The sequence below is a fragment of the Balaenoptera physalus genome, assembly GCF_965194825.1.
Source record: "Balaenoptera physalus genome assembly, chromosome: 8".
NCBI lineage: Eukaryota > Metazoa > Chordata > Mammalia > Artiodactyla > Balaenopteridae > Balaenoptera > Balaenoptera physalus.
The window spans coordinates 108,289,124-108,310,717 of NC_138887.1; the positions used below are offsets into that span (position 1 = coordinate 108,289,124).

The 21,594-nt window shown below is 42.0% G+C and overlaps 1 protein-coding gene across 6 annotated transcripts in view; it reads right to left on the reverse strand.

The window, feature by feature from the left end:
- DGKI (diacylglycerol kinase iota) overlaps window positions 1–21,594 on the reverse strand; it is a 455,938-nt gene that overhangs the window by 266,911 nt on the left and 167,433 nt on the right. For all 6 annotated transcript variants that reach the window (XR_014266816.1, XM_082472878.1, XM_082472877.1 and 3 more), the window contains exon 3: window positions 14,303–14,398. Coding sequence is in view for 5 of the 6 variants with exons in the window: in XM_082472878.1 (XP_082329004.1) it covers window positions 14,303–14,398 (96 nt within the window). In the remaining variant the exon portion in view is untranslated. The remainder of the gene's footprint in view (window positions 1–14,302; window positions 14,399–21,594) is intronic.

Below are 21,594 nucleotides of genomic sequence, written 5' to 3' on the forward strand. Positions count from 1 at the left end.
CTCCACGCTTCCAGGGCAGGGGGTGCGGGTTCGTTCCCTGGTTGGGGAACTAAGATCCCGCGTGCTGCATGGCATGGCCAGGAAAAAATATAAATAAATAAAATTTTAAAAAAACAAAAAAAACTGAGCTACAAAGCAATACTTTAAAAAAAAAAGAAGAAGAAGAAACACCAGGAGGAAGTGAGGGAGTCGGCCATGTAGTTATCTTGGGGGAAAGCACTTCAGGCAAAGGGAACAGCAAGTGCACAGCCCAGAGGCATGAGGGCTGTGGGATGTTTGCAGAGTGACCAGGAGCCAGTGTCACTGGAGTGGAGCGAATTCGGCGGAGATGAGGCCAGATCACGATGGCAGGCCAGGTCACACAGGGATTAAGTAATGAACAACAAGAACCTACTGTATAGCACAGGGAACAAGAGTCAATATCTTATAATAACCTGTAATGGAAAAGACTGAAAAGGAATATATATATATATATATATATATATATATATATATATATATATAACTGAATCACTTTGCTGTGCACCTGAAACTAACACAACATTGTAAACCAACTATACTACAATTTAAAAAAAAGATATTAAGTAATGAGAGTTCACAGTGGAAATTCACATATTAGGCAATGAGCACCTGAATTGGAGTGATGAGAATGGAACAGAAGGCAAGGCAGAGAAGCAAGAGTGATCAACTGACAGAGCACGGCCCTCTTTCCATCATACGCAGGTCTCCGGAAAGGTGAACACAGATTTCTCATACCTGGGCCTCATGTCTTTCAGGAGAATAACTGATACAGCCACGAACGGCTTCACTCCTACTCCGCGGTCAGCTTGCTGACTGTGTGTACGCCAGCTGACTACACCTACCACGCTCTCGTGCTGTGTTATGGTCGGGATTGCCTCCGAAGTACTGCAATAAAACTCACTTAACCTGCTCTTCAAACAGCTTAGTTTGTTCTGTTCTAAGGAACACATTATCTGAAGCACTTTGCATGTGAAGTGTTTATGCTTCCAGAGACACCTCCCCTTAGGAACCAGAGATGTGCCCATGTATCTGGGGTAGGCAGGATCCACCGGAGCTAAGGCACAGAAGGGTCTACTCCACAACTTCCCTAGAGACACAGAGAGAAGGAGAAAAGTGCCGCTGTTCATCATTGTTTGGACACGAATAAAAGCTTTCTATTTCCCCAACAGCCAGTACATTTTACATTTTTCATTTGAAGAGAACAAAAAGCAAAATCTTAGAGCAGAAAGCTAAGGGAAGGGCAAGGACGTTGTGAGCTGAATATGAGAACGGGAACAACACGTGGGAACCTCTCCTCATCCTGAAAAGCAGCTAATCAGGGCTCACAGGAGAAACGATTCAGTAAGAACCACATTAGTAGCTACCGTGTTAATTCAAAGCTAACGTTGATGGCTGGTTATAAAGAATGACACCTCACTGTGTTTTGACCATTGGATTAGGATTGGAAGAAGTGGTGGTCAGAATGGCACAGGCTCATTTTAAGAGGGGAAAAGAGGTGCATGCCTGTATATCAATAGTTTACCCTTACACTGAAATTCGTACCAAATCATTCTCTTTAAGAGTGATTCAAAAGTGGCTTATATCAGTGACTTTAGTACATTTTTTAAATGAGAAGAAAGCAATAGGTACAAGGCTTCTCTAATGGGCTTTAATAGAAAACTACCACAGGACTCTTAGACGTCTACCTCTTGGAACTTGATTGGGTAACTGGTGTACACAGCTACTATCTTTTGTACATCTACATAAAATTCAGGTACAGTTATTGAGACATAAACCAAATATCCATTGCAGCTGTTACTTATGAAAAGGATGATGAATGGCCTGCTAAATCTGTATTGGCTGGTACAGGTTTAATGGAAGGATATTAACACACGGCTGCCTCCAGAGCCAGGATGTGAGAAGCTGCGAGTGCCCCTCACTGACTGGTCCAAGATTGCTGCCCTGGTTAGGCATTCCTTCTGCCCGCTTCTGCATGGCCATGATGCATTAATAAAGGATTTCAGACTAATGAACCTCAAGAAATCTTCAAAAATCCATAATTCTATTTCCCACTGCTGGTTCTCATTTTACCCAAGCACATGCCATATTTCCATGACTACTATTATTGACTGTCTCTGTACTTTGTTACTCTCATCTCTTGTTTCACTGTGTACTTTCTTCGCCTGCTTGTCTTTTCCTCATTTCTTTTTTCCCATTTGTTTCCTCTGTGCTTCTCAGCTTTGGTGTCAGCGGGTTCTGACCGTGGCCAGTCAACAGCTTTATCATGTGCTATCTTCCTGCTTTGGTTCTTTTCAGCTGCTTTTATGGCTGCTCCCTGTTCAATGTTTATAGTTTCTTCAAAGTTATCTCAGATCAAAGCTGCCATGTATCTTATTATAGGTTAACTGAAGTGTTTCTATATGTACAAAAAATGTGCATAGATATGATTACAAGTACACAGGCACTAATAAGTAGATATTCACACAATTAGAGCCCTACACACATGAACACATGTGTACTCACAATTTTCCAGCAGATAGGTATGAGTGAGGATGGGCTGGTCATATTACAGAAGTCATAATAGAGACAACAGGAAACGATGTCTCAACATTGTCTTAATTGTCTAGTTCCAAGGTAGTATATCAAGGGCATAGCAGAGATCTGAAGCTTGACGTAAACTAGAAAACACCAACCAAAGTTTGCCTTTTAATACTTGCTAGTGTGATAGCACTGTATATGCCATCTTACTTGCAGCATGAATCTTAATATGTTCTCATTATCAGTTTACTTTGTGGAAATAGATAAAGTTGGTTTTTTAAAGTTCACAGCTTAAGATCTCTAAGCAATGATTTAGAGACATTTGCTTTAATCTGGAAGATTGTGTCTACTTAAGAAGCCATATCAAACCATGGTAAATTACCTATCCTTTTACTGCCATTTCCAACATCCCAAGCTGTTGATGACATAATTAAGTCAAAGTCTTTCAGCCAATCTGGCCCAAGAAGACCACCATTTCAATCATAGTTCACCCAACACTGTATCTCCAATTGGCCATGTGGTTTTCACTCACATACATACAACTACTGGTACCATTTTTCAATGAGGACATCATTACCACAGGCAGAATATTTACCAGGAGGCTAGCAGTATAATATATACATTAAGTGCACTAGACACACAGCTCACTTCAGCCATGCAAAGTGGGTACCATTCACCTGCTTTATAGATAAGGAGCTGAGACCCTATGAGATTGAGCAACTTGCCCAAGACAGACTGGCCGGGAGTAGAACCTAGGTCTTTCTGACTCAAAGCCATCTCATTACATCTTACTACTTTCCTCTCATTTTACTAGTGATAGATTTGGGGAGCAGGACTGATAAAGCTAGGTAACCATGGTGTTCGACATGACTCCTTTAGATGATCTAGTCTCATGACAGCCCCAAGGGGATGGACTTCTGACAACCCTACCATGACCACCTGTGCCAAGAATGGTCAACAGCAGTCTCCATCCTCCATGAGAATCAAATAAGAAGGGCACGACACAGGCTAAACCGGACTTATAACCCCGCAATAGCCTGTAGTAGTGAATGTGGAATCTCCCTGTGAAGAGCCTTAAAAGTAAGGCAGAAATTCAAACGCCCTGGATTCTAAGTGTAATGATACTTAAATGGCAGGGTTGGTCTGGTGACAGGGGTCTGTGTGTGTGTGTCTTTCAAGAATCGCATCACTGAACTCATTCTTTCATTCTGTGGAAAAGGGCAGGATAACCACTCAGTGCAGTCACGGTTCTCAGTAGAGGATCCAGGAGAGCACAAGACAGGCAGAGTCCCGAGCTAAACGGGGCTCATGTTCCAACAGGGACAGACAGACAGACAAGTAAGGAGGTGATTTTTTTTAAAGGTTAGAAAGTGATGTGCACTAGAAAAGATTGAGAGAATGGAGAAAGGGCACAGCGGGGCTGGTTGTTTCACCCTCTCTTTTATTCAGTGAGAGAGAGGGGGATGATTACAAGGCCCTCCAGAGTTAATACCCTGGCACTGCCTGTTGGGTTTCAGCTTCTGACCATCCTCTGGAACCACTTTTACTCAAGGAGGAATGACCCGAGTAACCAATTTTTATTGAGTGCTTGCGACTGGCCACGTGGTTCATTGCTATATATGCTTTATCCCATTGAAGTTTCCAACAACCATAAGCAGCAGGTATTATCGACATTTTACAGATATGAAACTGAGGCTTAAAGAGGTTAAAACAATGACGGACGTCACACAGCTAGAAAATCCCAGAGCCTGGATTCAAAGCCGGGTCACTTGATTCCAAAGCCCACACACCACCTCGAATGAAGACATCAAAGCAGGCTTTGCCATTTCCTTCTGTCTTTAAAACATTACCTTCTGCAATCTGTATCTGCCTGGCATATGAGGTAAGAAAAACAATAAGAAAAATCTCCTAAAAAACAGACAATATCAACCTTGGGGTCAGTGGTAGTTCTGGGTTAACTGCTAAAGCAAACAATGCTTCAGCCGAGATTGGGGCCTCTGAGCAATAAGAATGTTGGTTAGAATCTGTTGTTCTGGGTGCCCGGCACCGAGAGACACTGGAAGAAGAGAAAGCCCTTCTATACACCTGGGCATTGCCTAGGTGATATGTAAACCCTACAATGAATCACATGCAAACTATCTCTATTAAGTGACAGAACCGTACTCATATTAAATAAGAGACCCGCTCCACACAAGCACACACCCACATACAAACACACAAATGCAGCCTCAGTCTAAAAGTATCACTGCAGAAGAGATGCCAACCATTCTCAGAGGCTCAAGCTCTAAAAATAAAATAAGACAGACAGACAGACAGACGGCTTAATGAAAGTTTAAAACAAAGGCAAAAGAACTGCATAAAGAGACAGAAAAGTGAAGAAGCCCCACCATAGTGATTAAGTCTCTCTGACTTTTGTTTCCTTTAAGTGGGAGTAAACTGCCCCAATGACCACCCCAAAGGGTTGTTGTTACTGACCAACATTGACAAGAGGAAAACTGCATTGCGTGGATATTTCTCAAATAGTTTCCCACTGAATACTGAGATCTCACGAGATGACAACGGGTGTTCTGTGGGGAAAATAATGGGTTTTCAACAATCATCCCTTCCCCCAAGCAAACAGAGAGCAAATCCTGCATCCCTAAGGCCTTTCTTGGAGCTTCAGAATACACGTTTGATTATCAAAGGTGTCCAGTGTTTTCTAAACTTATTCCATCACAAGCCACTTTTTTTTTTTTAAACCTCCTTTTGAGGGAGAACTATCCTACTTTCTCCCAGTTTTTTTTTTTTAATTATTATTTTTTTAATTTATTTTGTTTTTGGTTGTGTTGGGTCTTCGTTTCTGTGCGAGGGCTTTCTCTCGTTGCGGCAAGCGGGGGCCACTCTTCATCGCGGTGCGCGGGCCTCTCACTATCGCGGCCTCTCTTGTTGCGGAGCACAAGCTCCAGACGTGCAGGCTCAGTAATTGTGGCTCACGGACCCAGTTGCTCCGCGGCATGTGGGATCTTCCCAGACCAGGGCTCGAACCCGTGTCCCCTGCATTGGCAGGCAGATTCTCAACCACTGCGCCACCAGGGAAGCCCCACACAAGCCACTTTTAAGGAGGAATATTCCATACTGCTTTTACAGGAGTTCAGTGCTCTCTAGAACACAATTTTATTTTTTTTTAAAGCAGACTGTGCAAATAGACAATGGTACTGCTGATGCCGGGTCACCTAGGAGAGGGTGGCAGAGCCCTGCAGCTCCCTGGGCTCCGTATCTTATCACTCTCTCTAGTGCATGAAGCGGGCAGGGTCAGTATTACAAGCTCCTCAAGCATACGGATAACACTCTAAGCCAAATAATTACGATGATAACGATAGCCGTCATAATAACAATGGCTAACTGAGGGCCTGCCCCATGCTCGACCCAGTCCTGTGTGTGCACTTGGACGATCTCATGGACATTCTCGACCATCTGGCCAGACACATATGGGCAACACCCCTTGCACACACAGAAACACCCCACCCCCTTCCTCCACTCACATCCACTGGCTCGGGGGTCAGGAGCAGAGAGTCTGTCTGAGCAGATGCTTTTTCACAACTATTTTTGTTGACGGCTCTGCTCTCCCCGAGCCATCTGGATTCATGAGCTCCTCAATATCTTGGTGGTGGGAGGCGCCTCTGGTAGAGAGCGGCCTTAGAAGTGCCGCGGAGATGGCATCTTCACGGCTGGCACCCAAACAGCTTGGAAGGCTGGCTTAGGCTTCTGGGCTTTGCTGTCACACTCACAGCTCCCTCTGCGAGCCCGGCCGCCATCTGGAGCTGCGGAGTGTCAGTCTGCCGTGCTGGAAGACCAGGGGCAGCAAGCAGGGGGTGGGGGGGTTTCCAGCGCAGTCTGAGGCTTGCGTCCAGTGTCGGTGCTCTGGGGTGTCTACCCACCAGATCCGAATGCACAGACGGTCAGAGGTCCCCAGCCACCTATGCTGGGGACCAACTCTCATCTCGCTCACAGCGCCCAGATGCCCGCAAATCAGCATCTGCATGGGCCACTGTCCAGTGCTCGCATATTCTAGAGATGAAACAGACAGGGCTGTCACCACGTTCGCCATCTTTTTTCTTTTTTAAAACAACAGAAAGCTGAAAGTTTCCTTCAAATAGGGCAGAGAGCTACTGCCCTTGTACTCTTCTTACAAGTTTCTTCCAAAACCCAGGGACGTAGCCAGCATCCTTTCGAGCAGACGCTGTGATGCCCGATTACAAGGATGAGGCTTCTGACCCATCAGTAAGAAGACACAGCCTGTGAGATGTTTTCCAGAATGAGTTACTTTGATTTGTCACACTCAGCTGGTCCCACCCATGACCTAGGGAGACTACGCACATTACACACAGCAGCAAAATGACAGGGAAAGTGTAAGAGTCTCACTGTCGGGGTTAGAACCATCCCAAACAGAAGGTCTTGTTGAAACCAAAGTCCAACCAAACTACTAATTAGCTCATTCAACTTAATGACACTGAAATATAAGCAGGGATAGGAGAGAAGGAGGGAGGATATTAACATGTGTCAACTACTTTAATCCTCCTGCCAATTCTGAAAAGCAGATACAATCATCACCATTTTACAGAGCAACCTGAGACTCAGAGCAGCAGGGCAGAGCTAGGATTTCTATCCAGATCTATTTGTTGCTGGATCTGAGTAACTCCTCACTCTCCACTCCCCCTCCTCCCCATCTCACCTGACCTCCCTAATGCAATTCATTCATTTACTTGATAAAACTATATTTGTTAAGCGCTGAGCGGTACTGGAAGACACCTTAGAATTAAGGTCAGGTGTTACAGGCGGGTTTGGCCATTTTTGCCAAACATGACCCACAAGGACAAGAGTAAAGTAAAACGCACAAACAAAACAACAACAAAAGCAAAACAGTACCCATTAGCCTACCCACAAAAAGAAGGTGACATAAGTACATTTAAAAATAGAGAAGATATAACTGGTAGCAGCATTCTGAAGTCTGACAGCTCCTTTTTTCTCTTACCCAACCTATGCGGTCTCCCTCACCTTTCTACCTACTCTATTCCCGTAGTTCTCAGCTTCTGGCACCTAGCTGTCTGTCTGCTCACTTATTCAGAAAGCCACATACCTCTCAACTGAAATCCTCAATCAAGCCTGATTTAAATGTACCTGTGTGAGTCTATCTGAGAGCCGTGTGCAGGCATCTGCGTGGCCAGGTAAGGTAACTCACCTTAACAGAATATCTTCTGTCTTTGTTTCCTAGGGCTGCCCTAACCAAGTACCACAGCCTGGGTAGCGTAAAGCAACAGAAATGTGAATTCTCTCATAGCCTTGGAGGCTAGAAGCCTGTCGCCATGGTGTGCATGGGGCTGGCACACTTCTGAGGGCGAATCTGTCCATGCCTCCCTCTTAGCTTCTGGTAATAGCCTGTGATCCTTGGCTTGCAGCTGTATCACTCCAATCTCTGCCTCCGTCATTACATGGCCTTCTTCCCTGTCTACCGTTGTGTGTCCTCTCCTCTTCTTATAAGGATGCTTGTCAAAGTGCATGAGGTCCCACCTACTGCAGTATGACCTCATCTTAACTCATTACATCTGCAACAACCCAATTTTCAAATAAGGTCACATTCTGGGATCATGGGGGTTAGGACCTCAGCATACATATTTGGGGGGGTACACGATTTATGGCATAACAGCCACTATATGCCAGATGCAGGGACCAGGCCACTTCATTTGGTTCTGATACTCTCTCTGTGAAGTAGATCAGTGGGGGGTCCCTACCCACTATGTGTGACAGCACATATGTCATCTGTAGAGTTTGCTTGTTTTTAACATATTCATGCCTGGTCCCACTCCCCAGAGATTCTGATGTGGTAGATCCAGGCTGGGAGCCAAACATTTAAAAAAATAAAGTTGAAGTAAAGCTTCAGAAGTCATTACAATGCTCATCCAGGAATAAGAATCACTGAGGTCTAAAGATGTTAAAATTTAAAAAAAATTTTTTTAAATAAAAATAAATAAAAAAGAATCACTGAGGTCAATCTTAATAACAATACTATAAATCAGGAAATGGGGGCAAAAAGAGGTGAAATGATACGCCCAAAATTCACTCAGTAACTAGATGGAACAACAGGTTTTCAAATCAGGTCTGTCTCACTCAGAGTCCCCTTCCTTCCCACTACCCATGTGGCCTTTCTGTGTCTACATGTCTCTGGGCAGGTGTGACCATGGTTGTTTGTACCTCTACATAGCGACGTAGGCAGTGTCTTTTAAGCGTAAAAATCGGTGTGCACAGGTATGTGCTCTATGGATTCTCAGGGGAGGCATGAGTTTCTTTGGGAACAAATATGTATTTCGCTAACATCTTTGTATATCCCGTCAGCCACGCACCAGAACGATTTCTACAGAGTGTACCCACTATGATATTGTCAGAGGAGTGATGTTGGAGGAGGAGTGACTCCATCACTGAAGAGGTGCCTTTCACTCCTTACTCTATTTTAGCAAAGCAAATGTCATGGGTGGAAGTTAAGAGAAGGGAGAGGGGAGAAATCAGTGTGGGTTGAGTAGACAGAGGCGGCTTCGTGGAAGTGGGGCTTGAACGCAGTATTGAAAGATGGGTTAGATTTACGTAAGTAGAGTGGGGAAGGAGACCTTTTCAGGCAGGGGGAGGAACATGGGCAAACTCAGAGGCAGGAACAAGCTTTGTACGAGGGAGAAGGCAATCACGCGACAGGCACGAGCAGTGTACCCACTGTGAGCCATGATGTTGTCAATTACAATTAACTGTCACCTGTCACTCTCAACTCGGTCTGAAGTTTCTGGTACTGGGTACCCAGCCCGTAAACACTTGTAGAATAAATGAATGAAGAAATGTCCATCAAAATAAATATCACGAAACAAAAGTGGTCCTAGCTGGAATTTTATCTCAGTTTCCCCCCCATAATCATGATGGAAAACAGTGATCCTTCTACTCCAATTTCATTACTTTTGCATCCCTTTCTTCACTCCAGACCAGAAAAAGAAACAGTTACTAATTTGGGGACTGCCACTGATTTGGGAACAACTTTAATCCCATTAAATATCTATTCACAGACATTCTGCAGTATTAAAGGTTCTCACTGGAGAATATAAAAGAGGAAGAACTGTAAAAGTCATCTGGTTCAGCCCTGAGACTTTGGAGCAAACTCTCCTACAACAGTCTTCATGTTCTATGTCGTCACTGCCTTCCTTGTAATGCCTTCCAATATCAGCCCCCAAATGTCCATCCATGTCTGCCAGCAGGAGGTCCTGAATTTGCAGGATGGCTTTGGTTTTAAATAGACTATTGCACTGTCCCCATACGTTGTGACGGTTTCACAGCAGCCATTTTCACCCTCAAATCTGTCTTGGTTTAGACAATATGGTCATGCTTTATAAGCACACAGACATTTATAACATGCGCTCTGAGTTTCAGTTGAGAAAACAGACACACACACACACCCCCATCCGTCCTTATTTCCATTCTTACCTAACGCATGCCCTTTGGAGTGCTCATGCCTGTCTCATGATTGCCTTCTCCCTCGTACAAAGCTTGTTCCTGCCTCTGAGTTTGCCCATGTTCCTCTCCCTGCCTATAAAGGTTTCCTTCCCCACTCTACTTACGTAAATCTAACCCATCTTTCAATACTGCGTTCAAGCCCCATTTCCACGAAGCCGCCTCTGTCTACTCAACCCACACTGATTTCTCCCCTCTCCCTTCTCTTAACTTCCACCCGTGACATTTGCTTTGCTAAAATAGAATAAGGAGTGAAAGGCACCTCTTCAGTGATGGAGTCATTCCTCCTCCAAGCACTCTGCCTGCACTTTGTTTAGAAGCCAGCAGGTAGCACCTGGTTATGGTAATCTGGTCCCAAACCCAACAGGTTGGCTTTCTTCAAAGGTGGTTCTTTAAAGAAATGAGAATATATAATCTATTTACACATGCTTTTTTTTTTTCTTACAAAACTGTGTTCAATACTAAGAAAGCTGCAAATAAAACATTTAAACTGGAGGCTGCCTTGGAGATCTCCTTGCCTAACCTCTTACCCAAAGCAGAGGTGCACCCCCCTTTAGCATCCTTGAAAGATGGCCACCCAACTTATTCATAAACGCTTCCTTTGAGCCCATCTCTCCAGGCACCTTGTTCCCCTGTTGGTTGCCCAAGCTCTGATTGTTAAAGTTCTTCCTTATAATACAGTATTTGTCAAAGTTAAGTCTGTGGACCATCTGTACCATGACTATTTGAGGCGATTGTTAAAAATCACAGGTTCCCAAGTCTAACTCCAGACCTACTGAATCAGCATTTGGAGCAAGGATTTAAAAAGTAATCTACATTGTTAACAGGTTTTCCAGGTGACATCTATTATACCAAAGTGTAAGATCCACTGTTAGAGTCAGTGGATTCTCTATCTAGAACTTGGTTCTACCTTCCTAACAGGGGAGAGCAAGACACTTTCCTTTTCTTTCCAATGTTCATTGCAGCACTATTTACAATAGCCAAGACATGGAAGCAACCTAAATGTCCATCGACAGAGGAATGGATAAAGTAGATGTGGTGTGTATATATGTATACATATATATATATACATACATACACACACATATACATACAATGGAATATTACTCAGCCATAAAAAAGAATGAAATAACGCCATTTGCAGCAACATGGATGGACCTAGAGATTATCACACTAAGTGAAGTAAGTCAGACAAAGACAAATATCATATGATATCAGTTATATGTGGAATCTAGAAAGAAAATGATACAAATGAACTTATTTACAAAACAGAAACAGATTTACAGACTTCAAAAACAAACTTATGGGCACCAAAGGGGAAACATGGCAAGGAGGGATAAATTAGGAGTCTCGGATTAACATACACACACTACTATATATAAAATAGATAATCAACAAGGACCTACTGTATAGCGCAGGGAACTCTACTCAATATTCTGTAATAACCTATATGGGAAAAGAATCCAAAAAAGAATAGATACATATATATGTATAAATGAATCACTTTTCTGTACACCTGAAACTAACACAACATTGTAAATCAACTAAACTCCAATATAAAATAAAAAATTAAATTAAAAAAAGATACTTTCCTTTTCTTCATGGCAGCTCTTCTAATGCTGGAAGATATCAGTTCTCTCTCCTTTCTCTCATTAATACTCTTTTGCAACCCAGGTGATTTCACTCTTCCTTCTACTACAAAGTTCCCCACCCTGAACCAAGTTAAGCACACTCTCCGGGGTCTTCCCTTTGCCAGTGTCCTTCCCAAAACGTGATGCCAAAATGAAGTGGAGAGAGAGAGCTAGATTTCTAACGCTTTTACTACATATTGATAATTTTGTGAAGTATATCAACTTACACTCCCACCAGCTGACAATGAGAAAACCAATTTTGGTTTAAACTAGCCAGCAGGTATTACCATTTTGTAAATCTTTAACAGGCACATGACGTTGACTCCTCATGGCTGTTTTAATTCGAGTGCCTTTGTTTATATTTTTCATACATATATTGGCCAACGGTAGTTCTTTTGTGAATTGTCTGCTCTTGTCCTTTCTGGGTCCCTCCTGCCCCCTTTTAATTCATTATGCCCATGGCTGTGGCAAGTAAGTCCTTTCAATGCATTATCTCATCTAACCCTCAAAACAACATTCCTCCCACTTTACAGATAAAGAAACTGAGCCTTCAGGAACTTATAATGAGGAAACACAGTTAGGTCTTCAGCTTCCTCACCGCTTTACGCCTTCATTTAATCCATGTTTTTTGGAGGAGAGACCTTCATCCTCCAGACACTTTGTAAAGTGAGTTAAGAAAGCCAAGTATTTGGAATGAAATTATGAGGAAGATTCAAAAGAACACTAGAAATTTTCGTAATTCTATTACCTCCTTACATCTCCCTAATATTTCCTTTTTTTGTTACTTTTCCTGGCGTAGAGGTAATAGTGACCGAGTTAGAATCAATTAGTGGGTAGCAATGCTATTCACTGATACAAGGTTTAAGGCGGATGTAGGTACCTGTTCATATTTTTGCCAAGAGAGGTAACGTATGGCTGACCCTAAAAGAGCGTCAGAAAAGGATCAAAGAGAGTAATCTGGAAATAAGGCAGAACTCCATAGCAAACTACAGTCCATCAGCTGACAGCAGCATCAGTAGATAATAGTTCAAAAGTATGTACGCAAGAAGGATTGGCTTTCATTTTTTCCATTTTATATGATCAAGACCAGTGTTTACACAATTAACTAAGATCCAAACGTTAATTCATCATTTATAGCATTTTAGTCTAAACAGCTGAGCTTCTCTTGGTTTTGGTTAATTTAATCGAATTTCATGCAATTATACTTTAATCGAAAATACATATGCATAAAGTTGAAATGATATTTAGATCAACTGAATTTACAACCAGATTAAAAGAAATGCAAACAACGAAGTACAGATCTGAATCGGAAGCAAAATTAATTTAATCCTCCTCCATTTTTCTACCTTGAAGGTGGCCAACACCCAAAAGTCAGGAGTTCTCAGTGTCACACAGTCAGCGATAACACTGAGATTCAAATCCAAGTTTCCTGACTTTAAATTGAGAGCCTGTACAACTGAGTCTTTAGCTGACATTTAACTATTCCCACCCTCACTCAAACAAACCCTGGTCCTCCAAACTCTCATAAAGTTTTCCAAACAAAACCTATAAACTAGGCATCAAAACACCTAATGCAATTTAAAAAATCTTGGCTCCCCAGCTTTGTGATTCCAGGCAGCCTAATAAAAGTCCCTTGGGGCTATATTCTTCTATAAACGTTGGCAGAAACTCAATTTCTTCCTTATTTGTTATTCATAGAAACATATTCATTCGCAATTCCTAGGTTCTACATTTTGCCCCAAATCTCTCTTTCACGTTATAAACAAACATTAACAAAAAAGAAAAAAATTATTAGGTCAATTATGATGCCCATTTCCCCAAAATAAGAAAGAATACAACTTTTCTTTCTTCTTTACTATTGTTAGCTTCCCATTACTCTCTTTTTGAACACATAAGTTTTAACTGCACAGAAATTTTAAGTTCACTTTCTCAATACTAAAATGTAATTCCTCCCAACTTACAGCCTGGCAACCATGCTCTTTTCATGGAACACAAAGAGGATTTAACATTTAAACATTGTTCCAAATAGGGACAAAGCAAATTTTAAAAAGCTATACTCTGATGGAGTTGACTGTTGATCACTTATATAGTTTCTAAAATTTTCTCATCTGGAGCCTAGTCTGAATTATTTGTGAGCCTACACCCACCACCAGACCGGTGTTTGCACCCATCTCTACCTTCACCCACCAGTAATGTCGTCCACCACAGACGCTCCCCTACGAAGGAGAGCCTTCTCCCACAGAGACCCTTCCTCCACCCACAGGTCTCTCCCCACAGGACACCGCTCCATGTGCAAGCATCTGGCTCATGCACACTCACCCTCTCCCCCACCCCCAAACGCACTAACAAAAACCAACACTGTTTATCATCACAAAGTAGCACATTATCCCAAGGTTCGACCTGCAGAATCAAGAAAAAAACCTAAAACCATTCAACTGACCCCTTAAAAACCATGCTAACTTGATAAACTGTCAACTGTCTCACAGGGACAGGCTCTTTCAAACCTCTCCTTGGAAATTCAGGCGCGGTGATCCCCGCTGCCTTCAGACTCAACTACCCACAAGGCTCCCCCCAGGAAGGCCAGAGCACAGGGGTCCCGGGCGCACACTCACTGCAAATCTGACTTGGCAGTTCTCCTCCCCCAGGTAGCACAGGTCTCCCGAGACGTTGGTCTCCAGCCACAGGTGCTCTCCATTCACGGCATTTTCCTGGAAGGAAAGGACCCACCTGACTTCAGTTTTCTTTTCAGGCATAAAGGGATGGGTGGAGGGGGGCAGATCTCAAATTTAGATTTTGGATGCAAGAAAGTTAGTGAACCCAAATTGTCTAAACGCTTCTCATTTTACCCCTGAAAATACTGCTGAAATTGGTCCTACCAAAATTCTAGAAACGGAAAAAGGTATTTGGAAAAACTGTGAGCAATAATTAAGATGTTAGGTCCAAAGATGTTTTTACCCATGGATGTGGTCATCTTTGAAATATGTAACAAATGAGGGGCAAAAAACCCTCAAGGTATTCAATCTGAGGCCTTATTCATCCAGGCCCGCTGCAGAGTTCATGACAATTGAGACCAAAATTCTATTAAAAGTCGACTCTCCTTAGCAAATTAGCTAAGGAGGAGAGTAGTATTAAAGTACTTTAAAGGCTGCTTGAAAATACATTTATACCAGTAATGGATAAATTATACTTCTAAACCAGGAGCTTCTTATAACTTAGTTTTAAGTTGCTGTGTAGTCAAAGCATAATAAATTACTAATTCAAACATTTTACCAGCTCAGTAGGGCCTTCGTCCAATTCTAAATTCTTCAAATTGAATGATTTCTCTACTTCTAAAAATATTCACATACTTCCAGTGGCAAACAGAGAATAGCTGTAGGTTTGGAACCCTAAAAGTTTTCAGATCATGATGGATGAGAACAAGATAAAAAATAAATTAATTAATTAAAAGGCATTTCTTTGCCAGGTATCCTAAAGAAATCAAGCTCCACAAACTAAAATATTCTACTACTGGGAACTTAACATCCAGATTTAACTTATAACCATTTATAGAATTAAATCTCTTTTCATTCTTTTATTCTCTAATTCATTCAATAAACATTCCACACACCTGGTGCCAGGCACTGGGTTAGTGTGCAGTAAAATCTACCAGAGAACATGGAAACTAAACACATAATTATAGCAGCAAATACTATGGAAACTCACTACAGCAAAAATCCCACCAACTCTTTTAAAAAGTGAAGTATAAAATGTTGCAGTGGGGAAAAGGTCAAAAATCCTTGATAATACCAATCTAGGCAGGCCAAAAATTAAGTCCCGGTAGGCCAAGTAAGGTGGGCAGGGGCAGGCAAGCCAAGGGAGTCAGAGACTTGCAAGACATCAGTAACTCACTGGGCTGGCAGGCTTCATCCACGCTGGGCCAAGCCGATTGCCCCTGCACACTGGAGACCCTCTACGAGCACTCAGAGGCTTGCTGATAAGGATTCAGGCACGGCAGAACTGCTAGAATGAGCTAACCTCACTCCTGAGTGGGGATCTGACTAGAAAGCCCGACATTAGTAAGAGAAGAGGGAAAGAAAACGGTGGAGGCTTCTGGCCACAGTGGATCGAGCACACTGGTTCTCAAATTTAATTGCTCATTACAATGACCTGATGAGTTCTGAAGAACACCTGGCTACCAGCCCATCCCCAGAAAGTGTGCTTTAACTAGTCTGAAGTTTTTTGCAAATATTTACAGCTGTAAGAATGGAAATACCACTTACTGAAATTCAGGGAGAAGATTACAGTAAGAGCAGATTTAGGGAGTAAGTCGAGTTCAGGTTTTTGTTTTATTTTATTTTCCATTGAGTTATAATTAACATTCAATATATTAGTTTCAGGTGTACAACACAGTGATTCTATATTTTTATACATTATGAAATGATCAGTGCAATGAGTTCAGTGTTGAGGATGTAAAATTCTGAGATGCTTATTAGACCTTCAAGTGGAGATGTTGAGAGGGCAGTTTTTTTATGAGTCTGAAGTTCAAAGAAGAGGTATGTACTGTATGAATAATTTGGGAGGCAACCGTTAATTGATGGCATCTAAAGCCATGAGAACTGAATGCAAAAACCTAAGGACTGAATGTGGATGGAAAGCTCTGAGTACTGAGCTGTGGAACATTCCAATACTCAGAGTTTGGGAATATAGGAAAGATCCAGCAAAGGGGACTGGGACGGAGTGGCCACTGGGGTACAAGGAAAACAAAAAAGAGTATAACGTTTCCAGGAAGAAAGTGCACCTAGAAGGTCTGTGTCAAAAGCTGAAGAACTGGCCATTGGATTTCACCATGTGAACATGTGAAGTCACTGATGACCTTGGCAAAAGTACCAACAGCAGGATGAGAAGGAAGAAAGCCTGATGGAATTGGGTTCAAGAAATAATATTACTGACTCTAGTTTCAAAATGTGTATGAAACCCAATTGATTCTCACCACATCTACTGTTACCACCCAATCCTCCATCATCTCTGGCTTGGAATATTCCCAATAGCCCCCTAACTGGTGTCCCTGCTCTACTCTTGTCTCCCCATGGTCTGTTCTCCACAGAGCAACCAAAATAATTACCTTAAAATGTAAATCTAATCAGGGACTTCCCTGGTGGTGTCATGGTTAAGAATCCACCTGCCAGTGCAGGGAACACGGGTTCGATCCCTGATCCAGGAAGATCCCACATGCCGTGGAGCAACTAAGCCCGTGCACCACAACTACTGAGTCTGGGCTCTGGAGACCGCAAGCCACAACCACTAAGCCTGTGTGTCGCAGCTACTGAAGCCCACACGCCTAGAGCCCATGCTCCGCAACAAGAGAAGCCACCACAATGAGAAGCCCGCACACCGCAATGAAGAGTATCCCCCGCTCGCCGCAACTAGAGAAAGCCCGCGCACAGCAACGAAGACCCAACGCAGCCAAACAAACAAACAAAAAAAGGTAAATCTAATCAAATTGCTAATCTGCTCATAACTCTTCAATGGCTATCTATGTACTCAGAAGAGTGCAAAGTCCTCACTTACCTCATCCCTGGGAGCCTCTCTGACTTCCTCTCCTGTCTCTCCGCAATCTCGTTTCCCTGTCCAGCTACCTCATCTTCTCTCTCTCTCCCCCTCTCAGTCGCTGACCTGCCATTACATTGGTCTTGTATTTCCCAAGCAGACTAAGGAAGCTCTCATCTCAGGTCCATTGAATTTGATGCTCCCTTGACTAAAAATTGCTTACACGAGACACCTGCACTGCGCATTTCTCATTTCATTTAGATCTCTGTTCAAATGTCCCCACATCAAAGACTGTTGACCACATATTCTGTTTACTATATCCAAACTTCCTATTCTTCTTCATTCTGACTTATGTGGGTAATTTCTATTTACCTTTTGGTTACCAGATCAAGTGTTATTTTCTCAAAGAAGCCATCACTGACCCCAAAATCGAAGTCATTTTGTTAGTTACTCTCATAAAACCATGTTTCCTTCCCATCATTTATTCCAACTGGCAATTATTCATTCATTGGCATGATTATTTGATTCGTGTTTCCCTCTTATGCTAGATTCTAGGCTTCATATGGACATTAAATGTCCAGCACTTAACTTAGCACCTGGCAAATAGTAGGTGATAAATAAATTTGGGGAACTGAAAAGATGAGAGTAAGAATCAGTGAATGAATCACATTCTTGTTACATGCAATTCCAAGGAGTAGAAAGGATAATTTTTTTTTTATTTGTCCATTAGTTTGGAGTCACAAACTGTGAGAAGTAAACATGGATGCCTAAGAGACATGACGGTCTTTCAAAATCATGAAAGAAACAGAGGCATGCAAGAAAAAAACCAGTCATGCAAGGAAAACATGAAACATACCTTGTCTTAGACTACATTTTCCCCACGCCTCATCCTTTTCTTGTACATCTGTCTTGTCCGACGCATCAGAAGGAAGTAACCTTACCCAAAGAGAGGTCTGGCCTCTGCCCTCAACTATAGGAAGGTAATCTCTCTAAGTGCCTGGAATGTCTTGCCTGATAAGAGTATCTTTGTTTACCTGGGGACCTTGGGCCATGCCAAATATTCTAAAATAACAGTGACTTATGGTGAGGCATATATCAGCTCATCCTCCAGAGGGGCAAGGGGCTAAAGTCAACCATGCAGGTGGTTAACCGTGTCTACATGACCAAGCTCCGACTAAAACTCTGGGTACCAAGTTTCAGATGAGCTTCCTTGGTTGGCAATATGCCATATGTATAGTTGCACCATGGTTGCTGGGAAAAGTTATCTCTGTCATAAATCCACTGGGAGAGGACAACCGGAAGCTCCTTGTGTCAAAATTTCCTGGACTTTGCACCATGCACCGCTTTCCTTGGCTGGTTTGAGTCTGTATCCTTTCACTATAATAGGCCATAAATGTGAGTATAGCAGCTTTCAGAAAATTCTATGAGTCCTTCTAATGAATTATTGAATATGAGTGTGGTCTTGGGAATTCCGGAACCTGCAAGTGAGGATGATCTTGGTAACTCCTGAATTCAGCTGGGTGGCATTCACACATGAATAGAAAAATAAACTGTTGTGGTTTTCTTCTTACACTTCTGATAAATCCTTATCCAGTTCAAGAGTAATAAACATGAGCTTTGGAGTCAGATAGACTTGCTACCCACTAGCTCTATGACCTAGGGTCTCTCTAACTTCCCTAGACCTCAGTTTACTCACCACTAAAATTGTAATAATAATTGTACTTCCCTCACAAGATCACAATGATGTTTAAATGTGAAAATGAATAACGTTCAATGCCTTGCCCACAATGAGAAGTTAATAGGTGTTCAATATAGTTCTTTTTAAAAAAATTTATTTATTTATTTTTATTTTTGGCTGCATTTGGTCTTTGTTGCTGCATGTGGGCTTTCTCTAGTCGTGGCAAGCGGGGGCTACTCTTCATTGCGGTGCGCGTGCTTCTCATTGCGATGGATTCTCTTGTTGCAGAGCACGGGCTCTAGGCGCGTGGGCTTCAGTAGTTGTGGCATGTGGGCTCAGTAGTTGTGGCGCATGGGCTTAGTTTCTCTGCAGCATGTGGGATCTTCCCAGAACAGGGCTCGAACCCGTGACCCTGCATTGGCAGGTGGATTCTTGACCACTGTGCCACCAGGGAATTCCCTCAATATATTTCTTCTTATTATCGTTGTGGTTAGTCTCCAGTTTTCCTTCTTCCTTCCTAATCCATAGATGTTGGTATTACCCAACATCTATTCCTCTCCTGGGTCTTTGTAGTCAAGACTGCTAGCCATTCACCAAAATCATTTTTCTCTTTTTCCTGAACACACAGCTAGACCTTGTTACCCAGACTCGCTTGTGATTGGATGTGGCCATGTGACCCAGTTCTAACCAATGGCACATGAGCAGGAGTGACATGTACTATTTTCAGACTTGGCCCATTAAAATCTCCCTCCCTTTTCCCATACTGGATACCTGGGAAGTTGGCCTTTGGGATGATTTTAGAAGGCTTCTAATGATGCTGTAAGAGCAACTGTCAGTCCAGGTCACTGAATAGCTATGTGGAACAGAGCTCACCTGCCACCCAACCTGAAACAGTCCTGGTCTGTTACACAAGTGAGAAATAAACTTCTCTTGTATTGAGCCATTACATGATTATTTTATTTATTGCAGCCTAGACCACCCCAACTAATATAGGCCTCTTCTCTTTGCTCACAGCTTTGTCTGCATTTCCTTTCACTGTCTACATTTACCCCCAAGTTACCTACCATACACTGAACAGCCTGTCTAATCTCTGAGTCCTGGTTTCTTCTGCTCTGAATTCTACTTCTGACATTCTCTCTGATATTTCACACTGCTGTAAAATTAACTCCCTTAAAACATAGCTGTGATTATGCCTCTCTCTTGCTTAGGAGGCTTAAAAAAAAAAACCCTATTATTTATAAAACAAAATCTAAACTTAATCCCACATACTAGACCTTCCATTAATGGTACCAATCTGTCTTTCTTATTCACCTTCACACATTCTATTCTTTTGTCACTCTTCTCTAAATATAGTTATATTTTCCTTTTCTGTGCCATGTTTTTTATTTATTCCATTCTCCACACCCAGGTACCTCTTTCTCTCTTCTTTACACATCCATCTTGAAATACCATCTCAAACAGTATATAACTCAGAGTATCCGTCTGTGCCAGACAGAAAAAATAGTTCCATTTCAAAATGAAGATAACATTTCTTCTATATTAGTGAGTGTTGAAACAAGTCTCTATAGATATACATAGATTTATATAGATCAACCTATCTATAGATAGATCTAGCTACCTAAGAGTAGAGACCCACCTATGTAGATACAGATAGGATTTCTTGCTCTCAAGTTCTACCTGAAGTCCTAGTAATAAACAGTTATAGGTAAAAAGATACAAGTTGTGGAGAGGGAGTGTTGTAGACTGAATGACACAGATAGAGTACACTGACACCAGAAGCAAATAATCTACACAAAATGAAGACATTTGCTTGTAAAAAATGTTTTGAAACAATAAGACAATCATAAATATGTATCAAATGTGAATATCCTTACAAATTCAGAAAGGGAAACAAAAATCTGGACTGTCTCCCTCTAAAAATCTTCAAGGTAATAATAGGTAAAATCTGTCTCAGATGGTTTAGATATGTTGTCCAGTAAGCATATGGCAACTGAGCACCTGAAATGTGATTAGCACTAATTGAGATGTGCTGTCAGTGTAAAATTCACAGCAGATTTTGAAGACTGACTTAGTCTGAAAAAAGAATGTGAACCATCTCACTGATCATTTCTATATTGACTATGTGTTGAAACAGCAATATTTTTATATATTTGGTTAAACAAAATATAATATTAAAATTAATTTTACCTATGTCTTTTCACTTCTTAATGTGGCCACTAAAAATTAGGCTTTCTTTATAGCTCATATATATTTCTGTTCAACAGTGTTAGTTTAGATATCACTTACTAAGAGGCAAAAGATTAGACCTAGGTACTTCTCACTGACCTGTGAAGTTGTAAGAGTCTATGATTTCTCCCAGCAGCCAATGTGATTTAATTTAAAATTCTCACAATTTTAGAAAATAGAAGATTAGTGAGGGTGCATGAAAACATGCTAGATCTGTCCCACTATTAACACGGCTGACCAGGTCAGGACCTTTACTAATTTATAGTCGGTTATCTCCTCCTGCTCTGCTTAGCAATCTGATATCTTGATTAAATGGACAATGTTCTTTGAAATGAAGATGGAAGTGGAGAAAGATATCGGGGTGTGAGTCATTACTGGTGATGACACCCAAACCTGAAGTTAAAGAGCAAAGGCCAAGAGCTTGTAAGGAAGGCACAGGTCTGCTTGGACCTGTCATCTGAAACAAGACTAAAA